Here is a 27,501-nt window from a genome sequence, read left to right as displayed (position 1 = left end):
TGTAAACAAGTACTACCCTTTCTCTGGTTTAACCCATTCTTTTCCAAGTTTCATTGAGTGCCCCTTAGTAGCTGCCTAATTAAGAACAGCAGAACCAGCCCACGGTTTGGTTTCTAAGTGCTTACGTCACTGCCAATTCCCAAACGTTACTCGTGAATGCTAAAATCTGCAGCTCCAGGTGGACATGATCATGCTTCAGAAATTCACAAAAAAGACAAGAGACAACCATGCGGATTGTATTTATTATCATAACAGAGAAGAGGCTGCTTTACTGATTTGTATTTACAAATCTGTTGGCAAAGAAAATAATATCCAGTGTCATTTATTAGCCTATTTTACAGCCCTGGCAAGAAGCATTCATTTGCAATGGCAGCAGATGCCTATGGTTTGATTGACTGCTACCACTAAGTGCAAGGAATAACCTAGATCACCTACGCAGTGGCTGGCTGCAGGTGAGGAACATGCATCTGCAGCCCAAAAAGGAGGGCAAACACCACACGGCTGCTCCAGCCCACGGCAGGGAAGGACACAGCATCCCAAGCCTGTTCAACAATTCAAACTTCAGTACAATGTGGCAGAGCTGGTAATGCTCTGTATCTACATTTCTGGGAAAGTAGCTCCACACCTGAAGTACAAATCGTTCAGTTCTTTAGAAGGCCAAACCAAGATGAATGGCTTCGAAGCACTGGGATGGCATGGGATGAGAGGGGATGGGTGGGTGAAACATTTTTGAAGGCATGTTTGACAGAGCCAATCCTGACATGGGAGCAAGAGTTAATGGGCCACTGGACCACAGAAGCATCTGGTACAAGGAGAGGAACCATGACTCCTGTTCACCTGGGCACAAACTGAACTACTGTGGAGTTCATCCAAGCAAACACGCGCCCTGGGAACCCCACTCATTCACATTAAGAGATCCAAGCAGCCAGCAGGCTTGGGGCACTCTCTGCATGTGGTGCCTTGTGCCCAAAATTTTGGTACAGATTCAGATGTCACTGCCAGGAAGGCTTGGGTCCCCACTGCAATCAAGAAAGGATGATCTCAGGTCCCCACTTTAAAGGGAAAGGGCTGCAGAAATGCAAACGCAACCTTGGATGCTACCGGCAGACTTAGCATCACATGAGTAATCCCAACATGCAGCTTTCAGCAGCAGCCCTGCCTCCAGCAGGGAAGACACTTCAAAGGAAGAGTACCACCAGGATGCCACAGAATTAGAATCTGCTGCTTGCTAAGGAACATGCAATAGAATCCAGAGGCTGCAGGGAAATCCAGGTGCTTCCTCTGAAAGACACTATCCTTGCCATGCCCTGCTTCTGGGGGCACACAGAAAGTCGCAGGGATTTACCAGCAGCAGTGAAAACGCTGAGCTGCCTACCTCACACCATCCCTATGCAGGCTCCATCACACATCAGCCACTCAGACCTGCCTCTTGCCGTTCTCTTCCCTTCCTTCCCAACCCCTCTGCAACTCTGGTGGGAATTTGGTGGGAACAGGTGCCACAGTTGACTCCAGGTCAACAGTCTGACCTGCTGGGGGACCTTCCAGCTACCTTTAGACCTGGGCTGAACCAGGAAGGTGGTCAAAATTGGTATTCAGTTCCCTGGCAGCGCAGTCTGAGAGGGATGTGGTACCAGCAAGGGGCGGTGCCAGAGCTGTGGAGCCTGCTCTGAGCAGCTGAGATGCTATTCAGGAAAGCTGGTGTCAGCTCACACTGCCTGTAGCAGAAGGATGCTGCAAGACCGCTAGGGTTACCCCTCCAGAGGATACGGCCCTCATTAGGAGGATGCCAAAGAGATTGTTTATCTGATTGTTGTCAGGTTCCAGCATAGGTGTGTGCTGGTTTAGCTCAGCAAAGGGCTGGTCCCACACACTGACCATCTGTGTGTCTCTGAAGCTGCCTAAAGGAGAAGGCGAGGTGGACGCTATGTAGATCTGGCCTGCCAGGGCTCCCAGCTGTGGAATGCCTGCCTATCCAGCCACCAGTAGCAGAGGTTCAAACACCTCCTCTCCCTGAGCTGCAATATGCTCCCACTGACCAGGGCAGTCCAAGGAACGACTCTGCCTCAGCGAACCCCCTGCACTTTCACACTCCTCTACCAACAGCATCATGGGGTGTCAGAACAATCCTCATGCCTCCAACCAACAGTATGCAGAGGTGAACCAGGCTGGCTCCAGAGCAGTAGGATTATCCCCAGTAATAGGCAGCATCTCACCCATGACTAGCTCATGCTGCAATGCAGGAGTGATATCCTCCGACCCAAAGCCAACTCTGCCTCCAGAAGGGAGATGGAGAGTGTCAATGCCTCAGGCAGCAATTTCTCATGGACATCACAGCCCTTTCAATGAGCAACCAGTTCTGTGGCTCTGAGGAGGGCTGCCCCCCTCTGACTCACACTGGAAGGCCAGGAACCACTAAATCTGGCCTGGCATGTCCAAGGACTACCTGGTGCTGCTTGGAAGGCAGCCTGAGCCTTCCAAGAGTGTCTAGTCCTTGCCCTCCAGGTCATATGCTGGGAGATGCTCAGGGGCTAACCCAGGGTATGATAAACAACAAGGACAATGGAAGAAACCTAAGTGAAGGGGAGAATACTTTGGGCACTCAGCAACTCCCCAGAGCGGTGTTTTGGACTCCAGGGCCAGCAGCTCAAACCAGTCCTTTGATGAAGCTTGTGTCCAAGTGCACTATCAGCATGCGAAGAAAAGACATTTCTTTGCGTGTGTTCTCAAAGATAATGCGAGGGTCATCAGACTGGCAGCGCAGGCAATTGGGGGCCATCACCATGGCCAGGTTATTCACATCCATCTTCGTTCTGCCCACATTTGATGGCTGAGCAAAGATCTGCAGATAAGAAGATGACATTCAGCGGAAGCAGCAGAAAAGGGCAAGAGATTCCAAACACATGGCCTAAGAAGAGATGCAAGGAGAGCAGAGATGTGCCCTGCCTGAAGGTCAATACCCCAATGGCCAAACATTCACAGAAGACCACCACTGTGCTCTGACATAGCCAGCAGTGTGGGAGCCTCAGCAGACAGGGAACAACTTGCTGATCTCAACCTCTGAGACTGGCCCCATGCTCTACAAGATCAGGAACATGGTTTATTTCTCCTATAAGGGACAAGGCCAGCAGACTGCCCTCCATCAATCCCACCTTAAATACACGTCAGAGATCCTAAAAACCTGTTGACTGCCCACCACAGCCTTCCCAGTAACCACGCCCCACGGGCTCCAGGCTCCTGTCTGGCAGCAGGGGCTGCCTACCTGCAGGAAGTGTATGAGGTAACACAGCACCAGCCTGTTGAGCTCCGGCAAAAGTTGCACTACGGCCACAGCAGCATCAGGGTTCTCGTAGTTGCTGATACACTCTTTGTAGAACTGCTGGGGGATCACAGGCTCCTCCAGCTCCCGATACCAAAGCTTGAGAAGAGAGGCTGGGCAGAAAGCAGGGTGCATGAGAACAGCTCTGGTGGCCTCCCCACCACCTTCAGAGGCAAAACTTGTCAGCAAGACTCAATGTCTCAGGAAACAGAGGGCAGAGAAGGGATTCTGCACTCATGCTGTTTCACCTTATTTCAGTCTTGGCTCTAAAATGCTCAGGCAGCCAAACTGGCCAGTTAGAGGGAAATGCTAGCTCTTACCTACCTGCTCCTCCAGGAAGCGGTTCTGAAGTTGCCTAAAGGAGAGGACAATGAGACCCTGGAGCTAGAGCACTGCTCCTAAATGACTCCAAGCTGCTCTGCATGCTGCTTAGCTTGCACAGCCTGACTGCGCCAGAGCCAGCTGGAGGCAAAGGTTCCCCCACTGCCCCCGGTGTTTTTCTATAGGCAGTATTTGGAAAGGCAGTGGAAATACACAGACTGAGAGCCCAGTTGGTGAAGACACCCTGTGTACGCATCCCCAAGCAGCAGCACACTTCCTGGGCGGCTCCTGTACCTTCCCCTCTGCACTGTACCCAGGCTGAGGCTGCAGCACACATGCCAGCCTCGTTCCCGTACCTGGGATGTTTGGGTCACCAAGGCTGCTTGGGATTCTCCACTGATCCACCTGCAACTTCAATGCATTGACTTCATCTATGTCACCAGGTATCCTGCGAACAGAGATGCAGCAAAGATGCTTTAGAGAGCAAGCAGGGCAATGTGCCTGGCGTGGCAGCCGGTGGCTCTGAATCTGCTTCTGGGGCCCCAGGGAGAAGGGAACACACACCAGTGGTAGCTACAGAAGCAGATCCTCAAAGAACAGGTTGCCTGTTTTTAGACACAGCTTTAAAGTGAGGGGTAGAAGAAACACTTGTCTCCTTCCCACTAGCTCAGGCATCAACTATCGTTCTGTCCTCAGAAGTGATTATTTTCTGTAACTAGGCCTCTCTGCAGCATGTTCAGTCCAAAGATAAGAAGCATCTCTGACTAAACATACCAAGATATTAGAAACCCTTTCAAGGCAAAGTTGAATCTTTTGCTAGCTACTTTAAATCAAGTTTAGCTACCTAGCACAAATCTAAATTAAAAAAAAAACAAACCCAAAACCCAAACAAAAAAACCCAACACCAAACCAGGATCCCCTACATTCACCATATGGATTCTATGTGTCTCTCAGCTCCTCATGTCTGGTCCATCATCAAGGCTGATGTGCTGCATTTGATGAGTGGCTCTGCCAGGGACCCAAGAGCTTATCTCTTCCCCACAACTACCAGCATTGAAGCTGATGAAAGTTCAGTGCCTTGCCCGTGTACATGCTCTCCTAAATAGTTCAAGTCACATCTATGCTGTCCCCTCTGTACTAATGTATGTAAATGGCTAATGCTACTTTAAGAGGTGATTCCTGAACATGGGAAAGGTGGGGGTTTTGTCCATTCTGTGCCAGAGTGCTATTCTCAGGGAAGAGGAAGCATGTGGAGGCCAGTATTTGCTTGGTTTTGAGAACTGACATGTGGGTGGCTCAAAAATAATACAGTGCCCAAAAGCTCACCTGAAAATCCCTTCCGTCTGTTCTCCTCCCAGAGCCAGCACCTGCTGTGATAGCTGCGTCTGCACCCAGGGCAGCTTGTTACCCGGGTACATGTCCTGCTGCCGTAGCATGATTTCCTCCAGGGAGCTGCCAAAGAGTGATGGAGTCACGATGGCATTCCTGGCATGTGTTATCTCTTCCACTGTTGGTTTACGGAGGCCCTGAGGACAGAGGAGAGCTCAGTGCACCTGTGGCGCAGCCAGCCCACAGAGAAACAGTGACCTAGGGACAGTGGTAGTGAGTGGCCAGGATGGAGAGGACCACCCACGTACGTGGACACCTTTCTGGCCTCCTGGCAGCATGGTTCTCTCTCTGCAGCCTCTACCTCCTAAAATCAGGGGAGGGTCAACTCATCAGGCCCAAGAGGAGTGGAGAAGCTGCTGCCTGTTGGCAGAATACTGTTCTGGAGAGTTTGGGCTGTCTCTGCAGGGATTCTGTTGCTGTTTTGCACACTGCACAACTCCAGCTGTAGCTCTACCTGCTGGCATGGCAGGTGGAAGAATGGAGCCCAGCCTGCCCCTGGCCATAGTGAGGTCAGCACATGTACACCAGCCCAGCACTGGATGACCACTTGCTGACAGCTGAAAAACAGCCCTTTGGAGAAGGGAATTCCAGGTATGTCCAGCTCCAGGGAAAGCTTTGTTCTTAGAGGTGCAAAAGCTCTCTAGAAAGCCAATGCTGGGGCCTGTTGCTTCTGAAAGACACTGACACTCGAAAGGGGCTTTGAATCTCTCCTGGCAGAGATTCAGAGAAATGCAGAGTGCTGCCAGCGGGGCACCAGGCTGCCCACTGCAGTGGCTACTTGGCAGTGACTCTGCATCCAAGCAAGAGACGCAACAGGGCCAAGCTCCCACCAGCCCCTTGGAGAGCGGCAGCTGCCAGGGCCGCAGTTGCGTGCAATGAGTGTCCAAAGGTTTCCTGTCCCATCCCTGCAGGGATGCCAGGGGCCTTCACCCCTCCTGAGGTATTTTAGCTATATGCTTGCTGTACATGGAATCGAGATGGCAGGGAGGCCTCAGAGGGATTTGCAGAAATAAAAGATGACCGGATCTGGCTTGAAGACCCAGGATGAGGTCTAGGACAGGCTGAGGCCACCTGCCAGCTTTCACAGCCCCATGCAGAGGAAAGGGAAGAGGGGGATTTCCAGATAATGCAGAGCACCGAGGCTCCCCTCCATGCTAGCCACCTCCACTGTGTGATTTTCTGAAGTGGGAACTCTGCAGTAAATCAGCCGCAAGACCTGGCCCATCCAAGCTCTCTATGGCAGAGAAAGATTCTTCCCTCACCTGAAGAAACCAAATGATGGGCATCCCCTGCACCAACAGCTCCTCTTACCCTGGAAACAAGTAAACATCAGGTTTGTCCCCCACGTCCCCAAGGCCAGGAAGCACACAGCCACGCAGCTGCCAGCGTGGCCTGCGTTGCTGTCTGCCAGGAGGATGGTGGGACCTGGGCAGCAACCTTCTCCCACAGGTTCATGGAGAGATAAGCCCTGAGCAAGCCTCCACCGCTCACTCTATCTGCTATTACCATCACTGAATCAGTGGTGAATTCCCAGAGCCACAGGACTGACTGCTCTGGGGTCTGGGAAGCAAACTGCCACACAGTCCACAGGCCCTGGAGCTGGGGCAGCTGCTCACCTTTTTGCCTCCGGTGACAGCTACTTTCTGGAGCTTCCGGTAGCAGTATTTAGCATAGGTGCTGATGGGCAGGCCTGGTGGGAAGGAGAAACAAGTGGTCAGCCCACAGCACTGCGCACCCACCACACCAGAGCCCTTCAGAGAGCACCAGTGCAGCAGTTCAGCATAAACAGCCACCCCTTTCTGCACAGCCTGTTGTGCGGGCAGGGCAGAGATTGTCAAAACCTCACACCAAATGCCCTGCAGTCCCATGGCAGGCAGCATCAGTGCAAGCTGGTGCTTAGGGTTGGAGGGATTAGTATTCTAAGTCAAGGCTCACAGCTCTGCACCTCCCAGCCCCGCTCCTGCAGATCTCCACCTCTTACACTGGCAGCCTGACCCTGTCCTGACTCAATGCAAGGCACATGCTCAACACTCACAGCCCGGGCGTGCATGCAAAAGTGAGGTCTTGCTCCCAGCATCATGGCTGGAGTTACATGGCTCCCAGACACAGGGCTGGGTATTTACATATTGCCACATCTCAGCTAAGGAGCATGCAGAGCCAGCCTCCTGCCAGGAAAGATTTCAAAGCGTTTTAAACAAATTGCTTATGATTCAAGAACTGCAGTCCTGGGCTAGTGAAAGAGACAGCAGCACAGAAAGGTGTGTGGGGCTGAAGAGGCAGCACCAGCAGTGAGCTCAGGATGCAAGGCAAGGCGTGGGGAGATGGCAGGGTCTCTCTCGTCTTCTCAAAGCCTTGCAGACTTCCTCACTCTTCTGCCTGCAGCCTCCTAACCTTGTACTGTGAGGCTTGGGCATGCTCTGCAATATGATGAAAATCAGACACAACAGAACTTGGGAACTTTACTGCAAAAGCTGCAGCCCTCTGCAAGAATGGCTGCTCCGGTTGCGTTTGGTTCAGTGAACTCTGAGGATGAGCAGAGCCAGGATTCACAGAGCTAATCCCCAAGAGAAATGTTTGCACTGATTGCTGGGAGAGTTTTCCCAAAACCATTGGCCTTTTGTTCTTTTTTGAGTCAAGTCCAAATTACTTGCTGAAAGCAGTGAATAGATCTGCCTTATTTGATTCCCTGCCAGGCTCAAAGCTTGCAGCAGAGTTCAAAATACTTGTGGCTTTTAAAAATCTACATTCTGGTCAGATGCTGTGTGTTTCAGATCAGCCTTTCACACACCCTACAGCTTAGGTAAGCTGGTCAGGAGCCTGGAGTTCTTCAAATCCTCTCAATGCACAGGGAGGACAAGCTCTTCCCAAGCAGAACTACAAGTCACAAAGGTGACAGATGTGCTTTACCTGTTCTCCTCTCATCCTGCAGACAAACCACAGTCCTTGGCTCCCCACAACGGAACAAGCACCCCCACTTCAATCAATCTGCTTGACAGCTGGAGCGAGGCCTCTCCGTAACAGTGGAGCAATGCCAAAGGAGGTACAACAGCATACCCCACTCCCGCAGACAATGGGAACGAAAGTTAGTTTTAAGAATTTCTCTCTTGGGAACATCTAAAGCAAAATATTCCCCATATGCAAAAATCCTGCTAATCCCAGGCATTATTTATACTGGAAATGTTTAAGGATTAAAGAAAACAAAACCAGTCAGCTGCTTGGTGATGCTTCCCTATTCCAGGTTAAGGCTTCTGTTGTTAAAATGCGCAGACACACCTACACGCCCCACTGCAGTGGCATCCACTTCACAAAGGAGGGAATGGGGAAAAGACTGGACTGTGGCTCTGCATCACAACAATTACGCAGGAAGCAGCACATTCAAAACTAGTAATAGGAAATGCTTTTTCACACTGTAATTAGACCATGAAACTCATAATCACCCTAAGAGTTTAACGAGGTTTGCAAAGAAACTGGTTGCATTGAAGAGCCTGCACGGCTGATGCATGGGCAGCAGCCAGACATGTTTGCTTGAAGCCTGTTTTGTACTTTCTCAGAAAGTTCCCTGATCCTGGGAAACACCTAAAACCTGCATCATGCACAGTCTGCAGCGAGGCATCCTGCTCCCAGTGACAACCAAGCTGTAGCCTCCGACCCACAGGAGACTGCTGGGGCCGTGCGTGGAGCTGACCAAATTTCAGGCAAATAAACTGAAAACTAAACTTGCCCCATATGCAAGGGGCTGGACTGATTACTGCCCATGGACCTGAATCACCAAAAAAGTAGAAGGAGCCCTGAGGAATGGGGTGACCGGCACACTGCCACAGCGGGCAAAGAACAAATGGCTCCCACAGGGGCTCACACCTTAAACGCACAGCGTGCAGCCTCCCTGCTACGCAGTGGAAGTCACCTGCCCGAGCACCAGCGCTCCCGGCTCCCAGGGCACATGCCGAGTGAGATGGGTGAAGGAGATGTGGAGAAGCTGGGAGGCAACCAGTGAGCTGCAGAGAGAAACACGAGGGAGAGGCAGAATTTAGCTTTAGCCTCCACTCTTTGAAACCAGCGACCGAGTCAACCATCTGGCTGCTTTTAAAATGCTCAGCTAGAGACTGGCTCCTGGCATTTAGCTTACTGTGCATTGTCAGTTCTCCTAAGAAGTGGGCCAGGTACTCCCTCTGCTCCCCAGCTCACACCCTTTCGTGCAGGAACGAGCAGCTCTGCCTACATGGGTTGGAAAGGGCTAATACTAAAGGCAATTCCACTTCTCTGAGCACATCATGGATCTGTGAAATCCAAGCTGACCTGTTATTTCCTGTGGTACCACAGTAGCCCCAGGAGCTTGGGAACAGAAGACTACTAAAAAACCACACAGTGAAAAATAGTTTGCAAAGGAAAATATTTTTCCATATGCTGGCCTAGAAACACATGTGAAGAGCTTCTTAAAGAACCTCTCCTTTTATAACAAGTTAAAATCCAGGCAGGGCACATGCAAGAACATACCTACCGGAACACTCTCCTGCCAAAAAATGCCTTAAAAAATGCAGCAAACAATGTGGATTCAGGACCTAGCCACGGGACACATACTTTAGCACAGCTGTAGCTGCTGTCTTGGTATTTCTCAGATCTAACGTGGCCTCTCACTGGCATCAGCCTGGCATAGTGCAGGCTCTCAGACTGGGGGCCCATCTTGCTGTGCTCTTCCCCACAGGTGTAGGCACCTCCTGAACAGCTCAGCTGGGCTTTGCACCAGTGCCGCTCTCCTGGCTTTGATCTGCCCAAGCATCCCCATTTTACTGCACTGGTTTGGCCCCTCTTCCTACACCACCAGTCATTCTTCTCCATCCCAAATTCTGCTCCATCACCACTCCCTATGCGGGAAATGCTGTGCTTTGTCAGCCTGAAGGGCCTTATGAGTCACCAGCCTGCATCTGCCACCAGGAGGATAAGAAACAGAAATAATGTTTCAAAAATTAATATTGCCTTGTGAAAATCTCCTGGCTAACAGCAGGTGGGAGATACCCCGAGGCAGTGCTGCACCTGGACCATTAACTATCAACTGACAGACCTCCCTTCTTTGAATTGTCCCATTTCCTCCTAAACCTGTTTATGCTCCTAATTTGCACAACAGCTTGCTTTGCTGACTCTTAATGATTTATTTTGTGCTTCAGGACAGAGCGCTCTTAAGCCTGCTGCCCACAACAAAACTGGGCAGTTTCCTGTTCTGCTGAGATAAATGACGAGAAATTTTCTTCATCTTGCTTTCCCCACAGATGACCTGCCATTTGTTTCAACCCACTGACCTTCTCCCCCTCTTCTCCAGGTCGAGCTCCTGTGAGGCTTCCCCTACCACATCCATCAGCCCTGGAGAGACCACTGTGCGGAGCGGGCACAGTATGACTACAGCCAAGTGTTAATTTGCTCTCTGTCTCTTTTCTACAAGCTTCTAACCCTGTTTTCTAACTGCTTCCCAGCACCATGTATACATTTCTGGAAATTCATATATGGGCTGCAAAATGTCTTTTTTTCCTAGAATCGGCTACGTAGCAGCCTGATGCTGCATATGCAGTTAGGGACATCTCCCCCATGTCCAATACTTTGCTTTTGTTGACACAACTTTCTCTGCTGCTTGATTGCTCAGTTACCCTTGCAAGATCCCTCTGCACCTTTAGTTTTTATAATCCTGAATAGTTTTGTACCAACACTGAGCTGCCAGCTCATTATTTGCTTCCTTGTATAGACCCATAGCCCTGCTTACATTCCTGCAGGATCAACAGACAATACTCCTTCTGAAAACACATCATTTATTTCTACCTGCTATTCTTCTGCCTTTCAGTGGGTTATTGATCCATGGAAAGATCTCGCACCACCTTCACATTTCATTTACTTGAAGAGAATTACACTAGAAAACAAAGATTAAGCATGGGAAACTTCAAAACTATTTCTTTGGGTGCATGTCAGATGGTAAATGTACTCACGCGAGTGTTTTTTTACAAGCCTCTGCACTTAAGGATGTCTCTGTGTGTCTGCTAAATTACTGCTACAGCCATAAGCATCCAAGTATTTCAGAGCTAATAATGAACTTCTCACAACAGCTCTGCAACGTCAGAGAACTGCATCCTACTCACCCCTCACACATCTGGCAAGCAGGGCTGCTGGAGCAGACATAGGTATCCCGAGGGAAAGCCGGACGGTTCCTGCCAGCAGCAGAAAGAACCTGGCATGCTCCTGCAGGACCTCCCCTTACTTCAGATGCAGCTCTGAGGTCAGGCCCCAGAAAAAACCCTCAGTGTTATCGGTCGCTTGTGAAAAAGCTGGTTTAAGTGACCTGCTAGCCCTCCTGCCTCCTTTGCTGTGCCCCTTGCCATCTTTGCAGAAGCCAGCAGGAACCTGCAAACCAGCTCATTTATTCTAAAGCCCACATTCACTGCCAGTTCACTGTCTTCTGTGTGCCAGAAAGCAGACACAGTCCAGCAAAGGGAACAGTGTGTGACCTGTCACCAGAGCCCCAGCTGAGGCCACACAGGCACTTCTGACTTTCGTTCTGGAAACTTTATGAAGTTATCGTGGTGCACTTTCATATACCTATACATAATTAATTTAAAACTTACTTTTAGGTAAAAACTACCTCTGTCTTCCTAAGCACAACTCCAGCACATGCAATACAGACAAGCAATTGCACAAAAGAACCTGCTCAGCCCACAGACAGAGCATGCCCTGCACAGAGCAATCTCCAGGGAGTTGTCCCATAAAGAGCTCAAAGTCCGTCTAAGTACATGCAAAATGACTTTTCAAAGGCTCAGAATGAGCTGACCTCTCCTGGGCCTGAACAAGAAAGCAAAAAGACATAACCCTATCACAAATATAATCCCTCTGTGCAATTTCAGGTCTCTGCTCTGAATGCCACTGGAGACAGAGAAGCAAAAGACACTTTTATTGGAGGGGCTGCAACCAAAGGGCCTCCTCAGTCACTTCCCAGGCTTGCAGCTGCCTCAGAGGAGCAGTGACACAAGGAAGGCACTGCAGGACAGCAAAGCTGTGGTGTCCGTGTTTCACACACCTGCCTGCTGGCATCAGGTAAGGCTAAGCAATGCAGGAAGCTGGACTCCAGCTCTCCCAGATTAAAAACACCAAGGCCACATGATGTAAACTGCTGCTTGACATGAATTCACAGGGTTGGCTCAAGCTTCCTGAAAGCAATATTAAAAAAAAATTGAATGGACTTTGTCTAGCAAGACTTTAGCCAGATAAAGTATTATCCTGCAGTCAGCAGTTAAAACCTGAGGCTGGAGGAATATGTGAGCTCTTATTCATTCAGCAGAGATGCTATTGCAAGCCCTGGACTGCAGAGTCCAGGAAGTGTGGACATGGGGAAGCCAATACCGGACAGAAAAAGGCAGTATTCTTTGCCAGGTATCAGTGTCCTCCCTGAAGGTCCTCAGGCTGGGTGGTGATTTACACAATCCACCGCTACAAGTGAGACACGTTCTTTTCAGCGGGCTGGCTTGTATGGCTTTTAGCACTGTAACATGCTATAGGAAACTCCATGGCATACACAGACCAGTTGAATTACAGTTCCAGGTCTGCATTCAAATTAAAATCCCTTTTCTCACACAATTGTGAGTGAAAGGGGTCCTCCCCTGCTACCACACTGCTACCTGTCCCATGTGCTGCCCAGCTACCACTCATACTGCTCACCTATGCCCTGGTCAAACCTCTCACACCAGCTACCTGCAGTAAAGTTTCCCAAATCTAAATATATGCAGTTAAAGAAACAGTCTGATTTTCAGTGGAGCTCAGCATCCCTGCCTGTCTGATGTCAGTGCAGTCCTCCCTCTTAGCTCCCTGCATGCTCTGCCTCCCCTTACCTTCATCCTCGGTGTTTTGTTTCCTCTTTTTCCTGGATTTTGAGTTCTTCTTGTTTTTCAGATCCACAAGCTCCTTGATGCGCTGGGCAACTGAAAATTCAGAAGAGGCTTTGGATTAATAATGTGAAATAATAAAATACCAAAGCCCAGAACTGCCCTTAGACACGGTAGCCAGCCTAACTCCAGCACAAGGAGGTCTGCTAGGGGAAAGGTCCTGTACCACAGCCAGCTCCAAACGCACACAAGTGAGGGGCCCAGAACACCAGCCAAGTTCTCCAAAAGGCAAAATAGCTGAGAAGGGGTGTATATATAAGCAAGCTTATACCTAAATAAACTTAACTGTCTAAACACCAGCGGAAGGAACAACCCACTCAAATAGTTCAGATTACTCCTTCTTGCTGCCTGGACCCTGGTGCTGGCAGTGTGATTTTTCGCTCCTGGGCCAAGTGTAGCTGGAGGGAAGTGTTTTGGGGAGAAGGGAAAAGGGTTTACGATCCTCATGAAAACCTAAACCAGTGCTGCCCATTCAGCAGTTCAGAGAAGGAACCCCACCTTAAGGCTACAAGCATGAAAAGCAAAGGTTGGCATTGCCCCACTGCTGCCCCTAGGACCCACCTCCACTGCCACACTCACTAGCAAGGGCAGAACTAGCAGGGCAGGCAGAACCTGCCCTGGAGATCTGAGGGGACTTTAACCTGCGTTTGAAGCCCCAAGTGGAAATAGATGCTCTGATTTCTCACCTGAGACTGGACAAGACACAGGGTCCACTGTTGAAACAGTGACAAATAAGCCAATAAATACCCTCCAGACTGGCACCTGGCTTTTTTTTTTTTTTTTTTTCTTCTTCTTGTTTTTCCCCCCCAGGGTGCTATAGCAACTTACGATTGAGCTAATAACTGAATATATGCTGGGCTGGTCCCCAAAGCTTCTGAAAGGCAGATAAATTGCACCTGTTTACAACAAAAGCCAGCATCCTTCAGGATCCCCAACTATTTGCCAAGCCAAGATCTGTTTGTAATGTTTGCAATGGCTCCCTTAAAAATTTTTATATTAACATTCTTTTTTTTTTTTTTTTTTGCCTGCTTTAAGGAACTTTGAGGTAAATCATGTCTTTGGAGAACCCAAAGAAACTCTGCCCATGGCAGGTCCAAATAAGCTCTTTTCAGTGCTGATCCTGCCATACTAACTGGCGAGATGAGCACAGTCTAGGGCTTGCATTTCTTTGCCAGACACAAGTGAGAACCACAGGGACATGAGCTGGTGGCAGCTTCATCCCACCAAGGAAGGATGAACTTGCCCAGCACATGATGCTCTCGCCCAACACATGGAAACGACAGCACTGGCTGGTGACTGACTACCTGTAGTCTTAAAAACCAGACAACCCTGAGTAAGTGGCACAACCTGCCAGAATGCTGCTGGGGACGGAGTCCGTGTGCACGAGGCACTTACTGTTTTCATCACTGTCAAGGTGGCGATAAATGTAACCTTCCAGGTAAGACTGAAATTTGGGTGATGGGGAGAAAAAGGCCAAACTTATGGCCATCAGTTCCCAGCCCCATGCCAGACTTCGGTAGCATGTATTATCTGTTGTCTGCCGGATCAATTGTATGTAGAGTTCATCCCGTAAACCTTGCATGCTCCAGCACTTGGTGACTGTGACCAATGCCACATGATTGCGGTCCATGCGAGTCTGACGATCTCCCATGTAGCTCTGTACCAGTTTGAACATCTCACATGCCTCTTTTTTGATGGTGTGGTTGCTAGTGATAAGCATTGGCTTTTTGATAGAGCCACCATTCCAGGACAGCATGTTGGAGATAGAGATCCTTCGGCGGAAGATTCCCTGCGTGTGCATGTTCAGGTTTTTAGAAGCCCAGTCTGCCATGCTGCTCTGAGATATGGGCTTCCGTAGAGTATTGTAAGGGAAATTATATCCTACACAGCCACCAGGCTGGCCACTGCTCTCCTGCTTGGTGTCCAATTCTATTGTCCTGGGCTGCAATGGAGAACAGACATGTTAAAAGCAACTTAGATGACCCCTTACTCTGCCAGGAAAATTATCAGCGGTGAGTCATAAAGCTACCAGCAACTGCAAAGCATTGAATCTGTACAAAACATGACTTTGTACGAATTGGTGTCTGACATCTGTAGTTCTGCAAGAGCCTGGCTGGCACAGCTGTACACTGATGCTGTCCCTGAGGGAAGCACTGGGACATGGAGTAACAGGCCTGATTGTCCAGCTTGTCCCAGAGCTCCAGAGGACAGCCCAAGCAGGAGCTGGGCTAACTCCCAGAGAAGCACTACAGCTCTGTGGCACCAAGGAGCCACAGGTTTCTCCTCACTCTTTATGTCTCAGTTTCTGTGGAGCCACAGGAGCCCAGGAGGTGGGCAGGGAACACCAGGAGGTGGTAGAGACTAGACAGCCGCAGCACTATTAGCACTGTTTTCCTCTCACCTTTACCCTTTGTGGCCACTACAATCCCATAGATGGTTCCTGCCTTTACTATTTTCCCAAGTTCTAGCAAGAAAAAAACCAAGAAAGACAAAACCAAATCAACATGTCTGGCAGCCATGAGGAGCTGCTGACCTCTGGGCAGCCTGTGCCTGGACAGCCTCTGCACTGAGGCATTGAAAACATGCATCTCCATTCCACCATGACTTTCCTAATGGAAACACTGGCCAGACACACAAATGGGGCAGGAGAAGCAAAGAGAGGCTCAGCGGAGCATGGGCACAGTTATTTTGATGGCTAGGCTCTCACCCAGATAGGATAAATCATGTCTGAGTTGGTGAAGCGAAGGAGACTGGATATCTGCATCAGTCAACTTCCACCACCAACGGAGCTGGCTCTCACCGTACCCTACAGATGCAGCGCAGCCTCCTGCCAAATCCTCAGCATCCACGGGGAAGATACAGGCTGTGGCTACAGACCCAATGCATCTGTGAGTACCACTGCACTGGACTCAAGTGCACCCCTGCGATGGGCTCCTACCACGTTTTCCTATCCAAGACAGGCTTAACCCTCCCCAAATCAGAATTGTTCACAAGTACTGGGTTGTTTTTTCTTCTCGGAGAACTAGGGACAGCAGCTCCCCGTCCACAGCCTGCAGTCATCAAACTCCTTTGCTCCAGGGACAAGTTCACTGATCACAAGTTTACAGACACAAGCAGCAGAGACAAAGACCTTCCTTCCAGACTTTGGACACAGTTTTTACATGCAGCCCTTGTCCATCCTTCCCCAGCGATCCATACAGATAACTACATAATTAAAGCTTTGGTAGTACTGATCCCAAGAAAATGGTGTGTAATAATTACTTGTGGGATTAAGACACTTATTTTGCCCATCCAGAATTCTCTAGTTTGGATGGAAGTGGCAGCCTGGGACACATATTGAACTCAAACACCCAAGAAGTTGTTTTAGGAAACAGACTTTTTTTGTTAGACTTGAAATTCCCACATACAGCAACTAAGAGCTAAAACACTTCACATTGTGTTCTCCAAGGAGATCTCCAGTAAATAGGAAAAAGCCAAACAAGATAATCTTGACATTTTTGGTTTTTAAAGGAAGATAAAGAAACAAAAATCCTGTAAATTTTGGTTTGGCAATAGAAAAAGTGAAATAAGACATGCATTTTCCTTCTTTGCAGATCACCTTTAACTTGTGCGCCATGCTCCATTCCAGTCCTTGCCCACAGGCAACTCCAAAATACATGTTAGTTCTTAAATGTTTAGAGTAAGTCAGTGTTTTTTTCTTAGTAAGGAGGAACTGCTGAACTCACATCAAAGGCTTGTGCAGTCTAACCCTTCCATATCATACACCTAACATGTACCTACATGTGGATGGCAGGATTAGCACACATCACACTCCACCTCTTATTGCCAGTCTGAGGCACAATCATTTCTCCTGCTTTTCTACTTTGTTTTGGTTTTTTACCCTTTGAGTTACCCCTCTCCCTCCTCACCCTCTCTGAATTCACTCAACACCCTAACTAAAAATCCCTGCCTGCAGTTCTCTGCTGTCTCCATCCTTTATCTCCTTCACTCCACCTTCCATGCCCAGGGTTGGTTTTCCTCCTACCACCCTAACTGCTCCTTCAGCACATTACTTCTGAGGATCCACCTCCTCATACTCTCTAGAGTTTATCTCTCAAATCTCATTCATGCAACTACCCAGCTGTTATCTTTGCACTGACAAGACACATCCACCTCTGTTCAGCCTGTCCTAGAACTTCATTATCCAAGGAGGATGGGCAGAACTTCCTTGTCTCCCAATTCTCCTCTCCATCGTGCAGGCCCAGCACAGGACATTGCTGGTGACTCAAGCCACGCACTGCCATTTTCAAGCAAGGCAGTGATTTTGCTGCCGTATTCTCTGCAGCCTCCTCCCCTCCTTACTTGGACCCTTACAACTCAGAGTATTTCTGTAAATACACTATTTATTGACTTGTTGCCTTTACCACAACATCCATCTTCTTACAATTTCCACTGTATTCTCCTTCTCCATCCTACCACACAGAAAATTTTTCTGCATCTTCAAGGCCATTCACAGCCTATCCCCAACCCACCACCTCCTGTGCATAATCAAGACATCAAGTCTCAGCTCTCCCCATCAATGCAACAAGGTGTAACACATCCTGAGCACTGGACAGCAGTCTTCCAAGAAGCCTAAAGAGCTTGTGAAATGAAACTGCTGAACTATGAACAGTAACGTGCGAGTTCTGTAAACTCAAACTGGCCCTGTGTCTGAAAAACAGAAAACGTGAGAACATGACATCAGTTTTAAAAAGGGTTTCTGGTGAAAGCAAGGCCCTATTGATCAGAAATTACGATAAAGAGGAGAACGAATACATATAAATCCAATACAGTGGGGAGGTGTCAGCCTGAGTTTTAGAGAGAAGTTATACCTCATGTCTACTGAAATGGAGCAATCTGAAATGGTCAAGCAGCTTTGCCAAGTTTCTTCATTAAAGGTTGTGTGCTAGCAAACAGGAGAAGACAACAACACATTAAAATAGTCACTTTTCACTCTGGAGGACTGTTATCAGCTGTGCCTCACAGAGGAGATGCAGAGACTCAGGCTGTTCAGCAGGAGTCAAATAGTCGGAAGAGTGAGCAAAGAGGAAAAGGACAAAACCTTCACAGGATATAAAAGTCACTTATATAGAACCTAAATCTTAACTAAAACCATGAAGGACAAGTTTCCATCATGGGAGAAAACAGGAGAAAAGATGGCAAACTAAATTCTGCAAGAGTGCTGTGTTACAGAGAAAAACGGCTTCACTTGTGCAGGCACACAAGTAGGTTTTAAAATAGCTTTTCCAACAAGAAGATGCTAGGGTCACTGTCACTGGTTTTCTGAATATTTCCATTCAATGCTCAGGAATGACTGGGAGGGAGAACACAGGAAGAGGAACTATTAGAAAAAGGAGAGAGAGGAAAAAACATAAAACACTGCCCACGTGGCCATACAAATTCTGACAACTGCGTCCTGTACCCCAGCAACTCTGGCACAATTCCTGCTCCTCTCATACCACTGGCCTGAAATGGGGTCTCCACCACTCTGTCCGGTTCTGGGCTCCCCAGTTCCAGAGAGACAGGGAACTGCTGGAGAGGGTTCAGCGGAGGCTACAAAGATGAGGAGGGGGCTGGAGCATCTCCCTTGAGAGCAGAGGCCGAGAGAGCTGGGCCTGTTTAGCCTGGAGAAGAGATCACTGAGCAGGGGATCTTATCAGTGTCTACAAATGTCTTAAAGGTGAGTGTCGGGAGGAAGGGGCAAGGCTCTTTTCAGGACAAGGGGCAACAAGCACAAACTGCAATATGAGAACTTCCATCTGGGTATGAGGAAAGGCTTCTTTACCCAAGGTGAGTGAGTGCTGACACAGGCTGCCCAGAGAGGCTGTGGTGTCTCCTTCTCTGGAGACATTCAAAACCTCCTGGACATGATCCTGTGCAACCAGCTCTAGGATAATCTGCTTCAGCATGGGGTTGGACTAGGTGATCTCCCTTCCCACCCTGACCGTTCCGTGATTCTGTGAAACCTGTGAGGCTCTGTGACCTGTTTGCTGTTCTGCAGGCACAGACATGTTCTGCCTGCAGCACATCCCCTAAACCCACCCGGGAGCAGACCAGGTATCTGGCTCTGCACCACGACCATCCAGCAAAGGCATGCGATTTAACCCAGTGTAGATGGAGAGGTACCTGGGAGGAGTGGCATGTAGCATCTGATGAAGCCAAGCTTGTCTGGCTGGTCACATTTTTTTCTAAAGAATCTATTTTCTCAAAAGTCCTCTTCTGCCTCACTGTGTCCTGTGGAGCAGCCACTTCATTGGGAAAGCTGCCCCTGCTGTCCAGGCCCTGTCTATACAGAGACCTATTGCTAGCTGAGACGTCGTCCCTTGAGCTCTGGCTGATGCATTTTTTCAAGTGGTCAGACTGAAATCTGACTTTGTTGCTCTCTGCTGTGATGCTGCTCTCCAGACTTTCAGCATCAAGGCTGGCTTTGCTTCCCCTGCAAGCTGCTGACCTGCCCACCACAGCACGCATCTCAGCGATGAGCTTATCATTCAAAGCTGTGAGCTCACTACTGCTGCCCACAGAGCCAGGTCTTCCTTGACCTGTCCCTTGCCTCCTTCCTTTCCTTTTTCTCAAACTTGGAGAAGGACCAGTTGAATAACCAGAATCCTGATGGCTTATACCAGCTGGGTACTCTTGAGCTTGCAGGCTGCTCTGCCGACTGTGGAGGGCTTCCATGTTCTTGAGGACGTTGGCTTCCAAGATCCTCCAAGACTGCTTGAAGCTGTCCTTTGAAGTAAGCTGACCAGGCAGTTTAGTAGAGGCATCCGATGTTGCAGTAGAAGAGTGGGAGAGTTTGCAAGACTGATCAACATTGACCATGTGTTTTATGTATTCTTTGCCAGCTGGACTGTATTCAGTTGAAGAAGGATTTCTTGCATGCTTCTTTGCAGCTTGCTGCTGTTGCATACCTGGATACTGTAATAATTTGGTTGGTTGCAGCTGCTTTTTTAAGCTATTGCTTGGTGACCTTGGTGGAGAAATCCTACTGATACCAATGCTTTCAGTGTCCATATCTACTGGTGGCTCATCATAAATTGGAGACTCTAAAGATGGCTCATCGTATATAGGTGCAGGGGAGGCATACTTGGGGGATGTAGGCTGGGGTGTTCCTGTCTGGCTCCTTGGAGGTGTTCGAGAAGTCGGACCATTCAACAGCACCAGGCAAAACCCACCATTCTCTGTCTTTTTGACCTGCATAGACTGCTGTGTTTCTCCTGTAGGCGTTTGGTTTGTGGCACCAGGGCTCTGGGACATGGACTGAGGCTGAGCATATATGGCTGGTTTTGGAAGAGATTTTTGGCTGTTGGGCTCTGGAGCACTCTGCAGCTGAAGCAAACTGTTTGAAGAGCTCTGCATCTTCCTCAAACTGTTCATTTTGACCAACATGGCTGCTTTCGTGCCTGGCAGAGGCTGCCAGTGGGTAGGAGTCTCCCTAAAGGAAGAAAGATAGAAATACAGGGAATTATTTATGAATTATATTAACTGAATTATCCTGCACTTTTACCCAAATATCAGATTGTTAATCTCAAAGTGCCTGGAGATTCCGCAAGTTATATCAACTCCTCATTTTTCCCTAGAGATTCCCCTTCCTGAAACAGAAACACATCATTGTTACACACATGAAAAATTTCTGAGTTGTGAACAGCAGAACACTGGGATGAAACAAATTAATCATACTATAACCCATCTGGTATCAGCAGCACTGAGATAGGAAACAGCCTACACTTCCCAAGGCTCATTAGCTAGCACAGCACCCAGAATGACCAGCTAAGGACCAGTAAACTATTCTGGACCACTCAAGCTGGAAAATAATCCCAAGTGCCTGCCTTTAGATTGTCAAACTATAATGACAGTCCTTACAGACCATATTGTTTTTTTGATCTAAGTTTCCAAATGCATATTTAATTTGCAGAAAAACCTACAACATCAATGGGAGATTTACAGGGGCTGATGTCCCTGGCTTACTCCCATGCAACCCACCAAGCCTCTGTGTAGGGATCCTCCCAGTCTAGTCCAGATGCCATCAGATCTGGTTCCCTTGGCCAAACCTACTGGCCCTGCTCAGCTCTCACGGCTGTGAAATCCTCATCTGCTGGGAGTATCCTCTGACCCATGGTAGTACTACTCAGGATCCACTACAACCCACCGTGCCCATTGCAGCATCCCAGTCCCAAAGGCACATTCTGCAGTGGCTATAGCTGGTATGTGTTCATGAGCTCTGGCAAAAAGGGAATGGAAAGGCTCTTAAATCAGCCTGAGCTTCCAGGTCTTCAAAGGCACCATTGTTCCCAGGAAGGTCCCCTTGAACCTGGCCTCATTTTGTGCCCTCCCTCCATGTATCTGCTCCCAGCTGTGACTGGGTAAGTCCTGAGGCCATGTTGCACATGCCCTGTCCTGTCAGGGAACTCCTGACAGTACTTCAAGATGATATGCCATCACTATGAGGAAGGGCTGTCCCGCAGTCATTGCCTCTTGCTCACAGCGTCACTGCTCAGGACTGACCCAAGCCCTGTCCCAAGAGCAGCTGCTTGGGAAACACTGAGGGATTTGGGATTGGCCTCCTTCCACCTGCCCAAGCTGCCATGAAGCACAGCCCCTGCTCTTCCAACTCCTGTTTTGCTATCAGAAGCTTATCCTGTGTGTGCTTCTTCCCAGAGGCACGATGCCTGAAGCAGCACACCAGCGGCGCTAGGCAAGGACATGGGCAGGGAATGGCCAGTAGTAATGGCAGGATAGGGGTGGCATTCCTGAGCACACGTGGCCTTGCAACCCACCAGGCATCCCTCCCTGGGGAGGCTCCTCACACTTATGCATCCCTCCTGCACACGGCCAAGCTCCGATCCCAACCACAGGTGCTGCTAAAGACGCAGTTGTTCCTTGAAGAGCTCCCGGACTAATGGGAAGAACCAAAGCAGCAACATTTGGTAGGCTTTTAAATGAGCATTTCTAACACTAGTTCACCTATCCCCCTGCTTGGCTGTACCAGCAGCTCATTTCACAGCAGGGAAGTGAAACTGGTAAAGAACCACATCAAAGACAATCAGAACAGAGCTACTCACAGGCTCCTGACTTGGCAGGCAGGTCAGGAGTGATCTTTAACACAGTGCTACGGCTGGAGCAGCACTGCATCTGGACCAGCACTACCCAGCTGTTGGATCTCAGGGGAGAACAGCCACAGCTCAGCAGCACCGCAGCCCCTGAGCTGTAGGCATATCCCCCTGCCTTCAGAGATCCTCAGCCCTAGCATGGTTGGAAAATAACCCTGCACTCTATGGGAAGGCACTGGACCCAACATACTGTGAGCCACCGGCCTAGTGTTATTCCTCTCCCTGACCTCCAATACTGCACCTCCAGCCAGCTCCATGCACAGCTAAACCACCCACTCAGTGGAGGCCTGGCAGGCACAGCACCACACGACCACGCTCGTCCCACCGCACAGGCTCAGCATGTGCTGGTGCTACATGGCATCGACAGGCCCACCAGTGCATGCCACTCCGGTACTTGCCAAACACCCGCTGACGTGGGGCAGCAGGAGCTCAGCCTGAAGCCCTGCCACCTCCTCGCTCAGTGCTGCGCTGCAGTGAGCAGCCTCTCCCTGCCTGCACAGCTGGCAGCCACACCACCTCCTGCATGATCAGCTGTAACAGTCCTGTCAATTCACACCCACACTGCAGCGCCGCACGTGGCCCCATCTGTCCCTGCTCAGGTGCAGGGCTGAATAGCCAAGCAGTATCACCAGCCTGGCCTCCAGAGACAGGCTCCTGTCCCAGTATGGCATTATGATGTTAGGGTGCCATGGGACCCCAGCTAGTAATGACCTCCCCACCCCCACATCTGTGTAAAAGAGCAAAGCCCACATTTTGGTCTTCAGATGAGCAATGAGACATTTAACAGGGAAAAGAAAAGGGGGTGCTGTGCTCACAGACTCTTCCTGGAGGACAAGCCAAGATGCCTACCTGTAACCCATTGCTAGCAGGAAGGCGAGGGTGCCCAAAGCGCGACAGCTCCTCACTGCCCTGAGTCACTTCGCTGGGGTGGGAGGAAGACATCCCATGCCTTGGCCCTGCCCGGGATGGGAGGACGGGGTGGGGCCCCAGCATCGGCTCAGTCCATGGATGGGGGACAGTGGGGAGCAGCAGGAGCCCCATCCTCACACAGGGCTCTCCCTGTGCCAGCTCCACGGATGCCCCAAGACCCGCCAGCAGGACAGGTTATTCGGAAGGCCACAGCAAGGTAATGAGACAATGGGTTCTGTCACAAGCAGCAAGCTGCCCTACAGCAGGGCTTTGGCACTCGCAGTCTGTGCCCTGACAGGCAACAAGGCCAGAGAAACGGGCTCCACTACCTCTGCACTCACGCTCCCTCCTTTAGGCTGAGAGGCAAAGCCTGCGCTAGGACCTAGCCCATCCCACACTGTTTCAGACCAACTGCTGCGAGCTCCTGGAGCTGACAGAGCCCAGCAGTGCTCAGGCAGCTCTTGGGGGATGATGGCACAGGGACCTTTTGCATGATGGCCATGTAGGGCAACCAAGCAAGGTGGGCTGTCAGTCAGAAGCAGGAGACAAGCAAGGGGCCACAATTCAGGATGTGAGGAGCAGTCCAGGAACACAAGCATTTGCCAGGGGTTCCTTGGTACCTCCGCAGAGCTCTCCAATGCCTTCTGCATGCCCACAGGCACTCCTACTTCAAGGAGAGGGTACTGCACCCCGGAGCTTTGCCTTCAGGGCTTGTGTGGGACTCAGGCATGTTCTTCATGACATGGTAGTGTCCCTGCATCGTTCCACCATGATATCGGGGGGGGGGGGGGGGGGGGGGGGGGGGGGGGGGGCGGGAAGGGTGTGTGTGGTGCCTCACAGGACCAGAGGAGACAGTAGAGCTCCACCAGTCCAATATCATTGAGGGAAGAGGGAGCCAAGCTCCAGCCAGACCATGACCACCATGCTCCCCCTGACCAGAAGGTTTGTAAGTGAACATGATGGAGAAGTGAAACCTCCAAATGTGTGCCCTATCCCACTTTGCCTGTCAGTTTCCTCTTGGACACAACATGCTGATCTCCAGTGGCAGGGCGGCTGGAGACAGAGGAAAGAGGCAACATCACAGCATAGAAGCTTTTTTGAAAGGACTGTTTCCACAGCCATGAATGATCCCTTGAGGCTATGTCCGGATACAGCTTCCCTCAGTTCTTTCCCCCTGCTGTTGAAGAGACTAAGCAGAAGAGAACTGGGACTTCCTGACTCCCCAGCACGGAAAAAGGTCCAGCCTTGTCCTTCTGGGCAGTGAAAGCCCTAACAGTAAGCAAAGCCAGCACTGGAGAAATCTCCCAGTGCAGCCTCTCGGCCATGCTCTTCAGCCACCAGCAGCAGAGACCCTGTGGAGCTCCCCAAGATGGTTCCTTCGAGGAATGCTTTCAAGTAGCTCCAATATAAACACCACAACCCAGCGCTGGCTTTCCCAGTCCGCACCCAGCGCCAGCGGACCCAGTGTATCCGGCAGATTTTCCCAGGCTCCAGAGCTCCATTGTTTGCTCTTCCCTCCCAGAAGCCTGGAGAAAAGGCCCTGGACCTCAGCTCTGTCCTTTCCAGCAGTCGTTTTCCTGGTGCTTTGACAGAGGCAGATGAACAGGGATGTTTGTATTTCTGCGGCGCTGCTGCTGCTGCCTCCGATGGCCACGCCAGAGGCAGGGATAGAGACCCCATAGAGGCAACCCACCCAAACCCAGGCGTGCATGGCCCAGAGGACAGCTCTGCAGACCTGTGCAAAGTGCATTGTGTTTGCACGCCCTGCCCCAAGCCCAGCAGCTTAAGAAGGAAACAAGGCTGCATTATGGTGTTTCTTGCCCGATTGTAAAGAACTTAATATTGGCATTACTTACACAGGGCCTCAAGGGACATAAGCATATGATGAGGCAAACCAGACTTGTAAGAGGCAGAGGTGCCCTCATAACCACCTTCACAGGCTTCGTGTCACACAACCCCTCTGACCCTGCTTCTAGCACACCTTCCTGGCACAGTGAAACCAAGCCCCTTCTCCGTCCCAGCCCTGGATGCCGAGCTGCGGGGAAGGTGGGTGAGGAGGGGACAGGCAGCACAGTCTGCTGCCCATGCAGAAGGAATCCATGCCTCTCCTGTTCTGGGGGACAGGATGTTCCTAGGGACAGCGGATTTCGACCTGAACGACTTTGAAGTGCATTGTTATCGCAAGGGGAACCTCAAAACACCACTCTGAAAACAAGTCCCCGACCCAGGGAGAACCATGGGAAGAGGAGAAAAAAAGTCCAGTCTGCACAGACAGCAGAGCTGGGGATGGCAGAGTCCACTTGCAGCCCTGACTGGTGGCATGCCCTAATGCTGAAGACGAGCACACAGGCTCTGCTCCCAGCAAGACTGTCCTCTTCAGACCTCGGCCCTCTGCCATGCCCAGCCCCTTCTCATCCATGAGGCCTGAGGAGCTTCAGCAAACGCCAGCATGGCTGCAGTGGCTCACAAGACATTCCCAGAATGCTACCAACTGCTTTCAGCCCCAGGCTGGTCTCACAGTCCCCAGGGGAACACATCAATCATTTAGAGATCTTTCCAGTGTGTGAAAGGAGCATTTGGCCTCCATCATCCCTGGAGAGAGTCAGTCTTCCCTCCTGCTAGTATCCCAAGTGCTCAGGATGGGTCTGGAGCTGTAAGGCAAGTGCTGCCCACTGTCCTTGCTCTGGTGAGGGAGGAACAGAACTGGCACTGGGCTGGGCAGCAGCGGGAAGCACAGAAACAAGAGTATGTGCATGGGCAGAAGAGCTTCCCCAAGAGGCTCTGGGGATCACAGCAGCATCTCCCCCTTAGCAAGCAGCTGCCACTTCCCAGGGGGCGGTCGACCTACCCATCTGCCCAGGGAAGCCAAGGGCCAGTGTCTAGAGAAGGCTGCTCCAAGCTGGTGTGCTTCAGAGAGCTGCAAGAGCAGCATCAAGCAGTGGGGTGGTGAGGGAGAAGGTGGGATTGGCATGTAGACTGAGGGAACAGGCAGCAAGGCAGAGCAGTGCAGCATCCACCTGTCTGGGGAGTGTCTCCACTCTGCCTGAGGCTGTTGAAAACAGTGTGCAGAGGGTTTGGAAGCACTGAAACATGGCAGCGGACACAGCAGATTTAGCAGTGTTGACAGAAGGCACGAGAGAAGAAGGGTGGGAAAAAAACAGTCTGCTAAAAGAAAAAAAAAACTCAACCACAAAGTATTACTGGAAAAAGGACAAAATCCCTTCCCCCAGCTCCCTGTGGCATGTGCTTGCAGGAGGCCCATCTTGGGGACCATGCTGGTCTCTTCATCTATCACAGAATGACAAACATAGCGAAGAAGAACAAATCTTTCATGCTCCTGTTAGAGACAAAAACAAAACTATATTGGGTACAGGTACCTATAAAGAAGTCAGATGCTACCAACAGCATTCAACGTATTCACCCTCTGTTTATAGAGCTGCAACCCTGCCAAGAAGGGGAAGAGGACACACTTTGTCCTTGGAGAGCACCACAGACAGCAGAGCTGACAAGCTTGAGGTGTCTTGTCTAGTAACAGCAAAAGCACACCAGCAAGGGCATTAGATCCCACCTGGGAACACTTGCTTTAGGCTCAGCTCTTTACTCAACATTTTACAAGCTAGCAAAAGGGAAGAAATCTCTCCCTGGGTGTCAAGACTCAGGTAGGGAAATCATTCTCTGCACCATAACCAGACATGCAACCCCCACTCACGAACAGCGGTGACAACACATGATGGATGGGCAAGAAAACAGTGCTCAGTCTCCTGCTTCCAAGAAAGCAGCTTCCACAGGCAAATACCGGTGCAAGGATCTGGAAAAGCCTCACATGTCCAAGCAGTCTGTTAGTTCCCCAGACGAGCTGCCACTCAAACCCTTCCCAGTGCTTGACTTTCAACGGAGTTTGTTGCAGGCTCAAAGTGCCCCAAGGTTGCTGCAAAAACTTGGGCTTGGAATGGAGTGAGGGAGGACGCCTTCCCACTCCCCTTACTTGCAGGAGAACCAGCAGGGACACCCAAGATGCTACCTGGCACCAGTTTGGCTGGCAAGGAAAAGTAAAGCAAACTGCTGGCCACATCACCTCACTCCCCTTCCTCCTATATGAGGGATGCTGCATGGGGTCCTCCCTGCCAAGAGGGCCAGAGAGCTGAGGGATGGGCCAGAGCTGGCATCGCTTATCCCTTGAGGCACAGCTGTTACCTGGACCAAGGCTGAGGAGTCCATGTTTCCCTCCTGAGAGCCAAATCAGAAGTATTTTGGACCCCGCATAGCTCAGGGTATCTTACGCCCTGTGCAAGGACCTTGTACTCGCCCCTCTGGAAAGACTTAGTTTGCTGGCACCTGTCCCAACTGTCCCAGAATACCAGGCTGCAGAGGGACAAGGAGGGGAAGCCAGTCGGTTCACGGCAAATCCCACGTGCCTGTGGTCACTGGCGGGGGACACACACCAGAGGGAACTGGGAGCTACTGAGGTTCAGCTTAAGGCATTTCTCACTCTTTGGGTTTCTCCTGGCAGAGCAGGGATCATGCT

General features: G+C 50.4%; 1 protein-coding gene across 7 annotated transcripts in view; it reads right to left on the bottom strand.

Annotated features, from left to right (window-relative positions):
- Nucleotides 1-223: 223 nt before the first annotated feature.
- Nucleotides 224-27,501, bottom strand: part of LOC308070819 (rho GTPase-activating protein 39-like) — a 67,513-nt gene continuing 40,235 nt past the window's right edge. For 6 of the 7 annotated variants that reach the window (XM_080405403.1, XM_080405405.1, XM_080405404.1 and 3 more), the window contains 8 exons: nt 19,000-20,392; nt 14,335-14,881; nt 12,886-12,975; nt 6,643-6,716; nt 4,964-5,163; nt 3,994-4,085; nt 3,260-3,429; nt 224-2,839 (listed from right to left, as the gene is read on the bottom strand). In XM_080405403.1, coding sequence (XP_080261529.1) covers nt 2,645-2,839; nt 3,260-3,429; nt 3,994-4,085; nt 4,964-5,163; nt 6,643-6,716; nt 12,886-12,975; nt 14,335-14,881; nt 19,000-20,392 — 2,761 coding nt within the window. In that variant the 3' untranslated portion in view covers nt 224-2,644. The remainder of the gene's footprint in view (nt 2,840-3,259; nt 3,430-3,993; nt 4,086-4,963; nt 5,164-6,642; nt 6,717-12,885; nt 12,976-14,334; nt 14,882-18,999; nt 20,393-27,501) is intronic. The other variant, XM_080405406.1, reaches the window with a different exon arrangement.

The sequence above is a fragment of the Falco punctatus genome (genome assembly GCF_963210335.1).
Source record: "Falco punctatus genome assembly, chromosome: 10".
NCBI classification, from domain to species: Eukaryota; Metazoa; Chordata; class Aves; order Falconiformes; family Falconidae; genus Falco; species Falco punctatus.
Note: the sequence above shows the minus strand (reverse complement) of the source record. Positions and strands in the feature narration are given on the sequence as shown.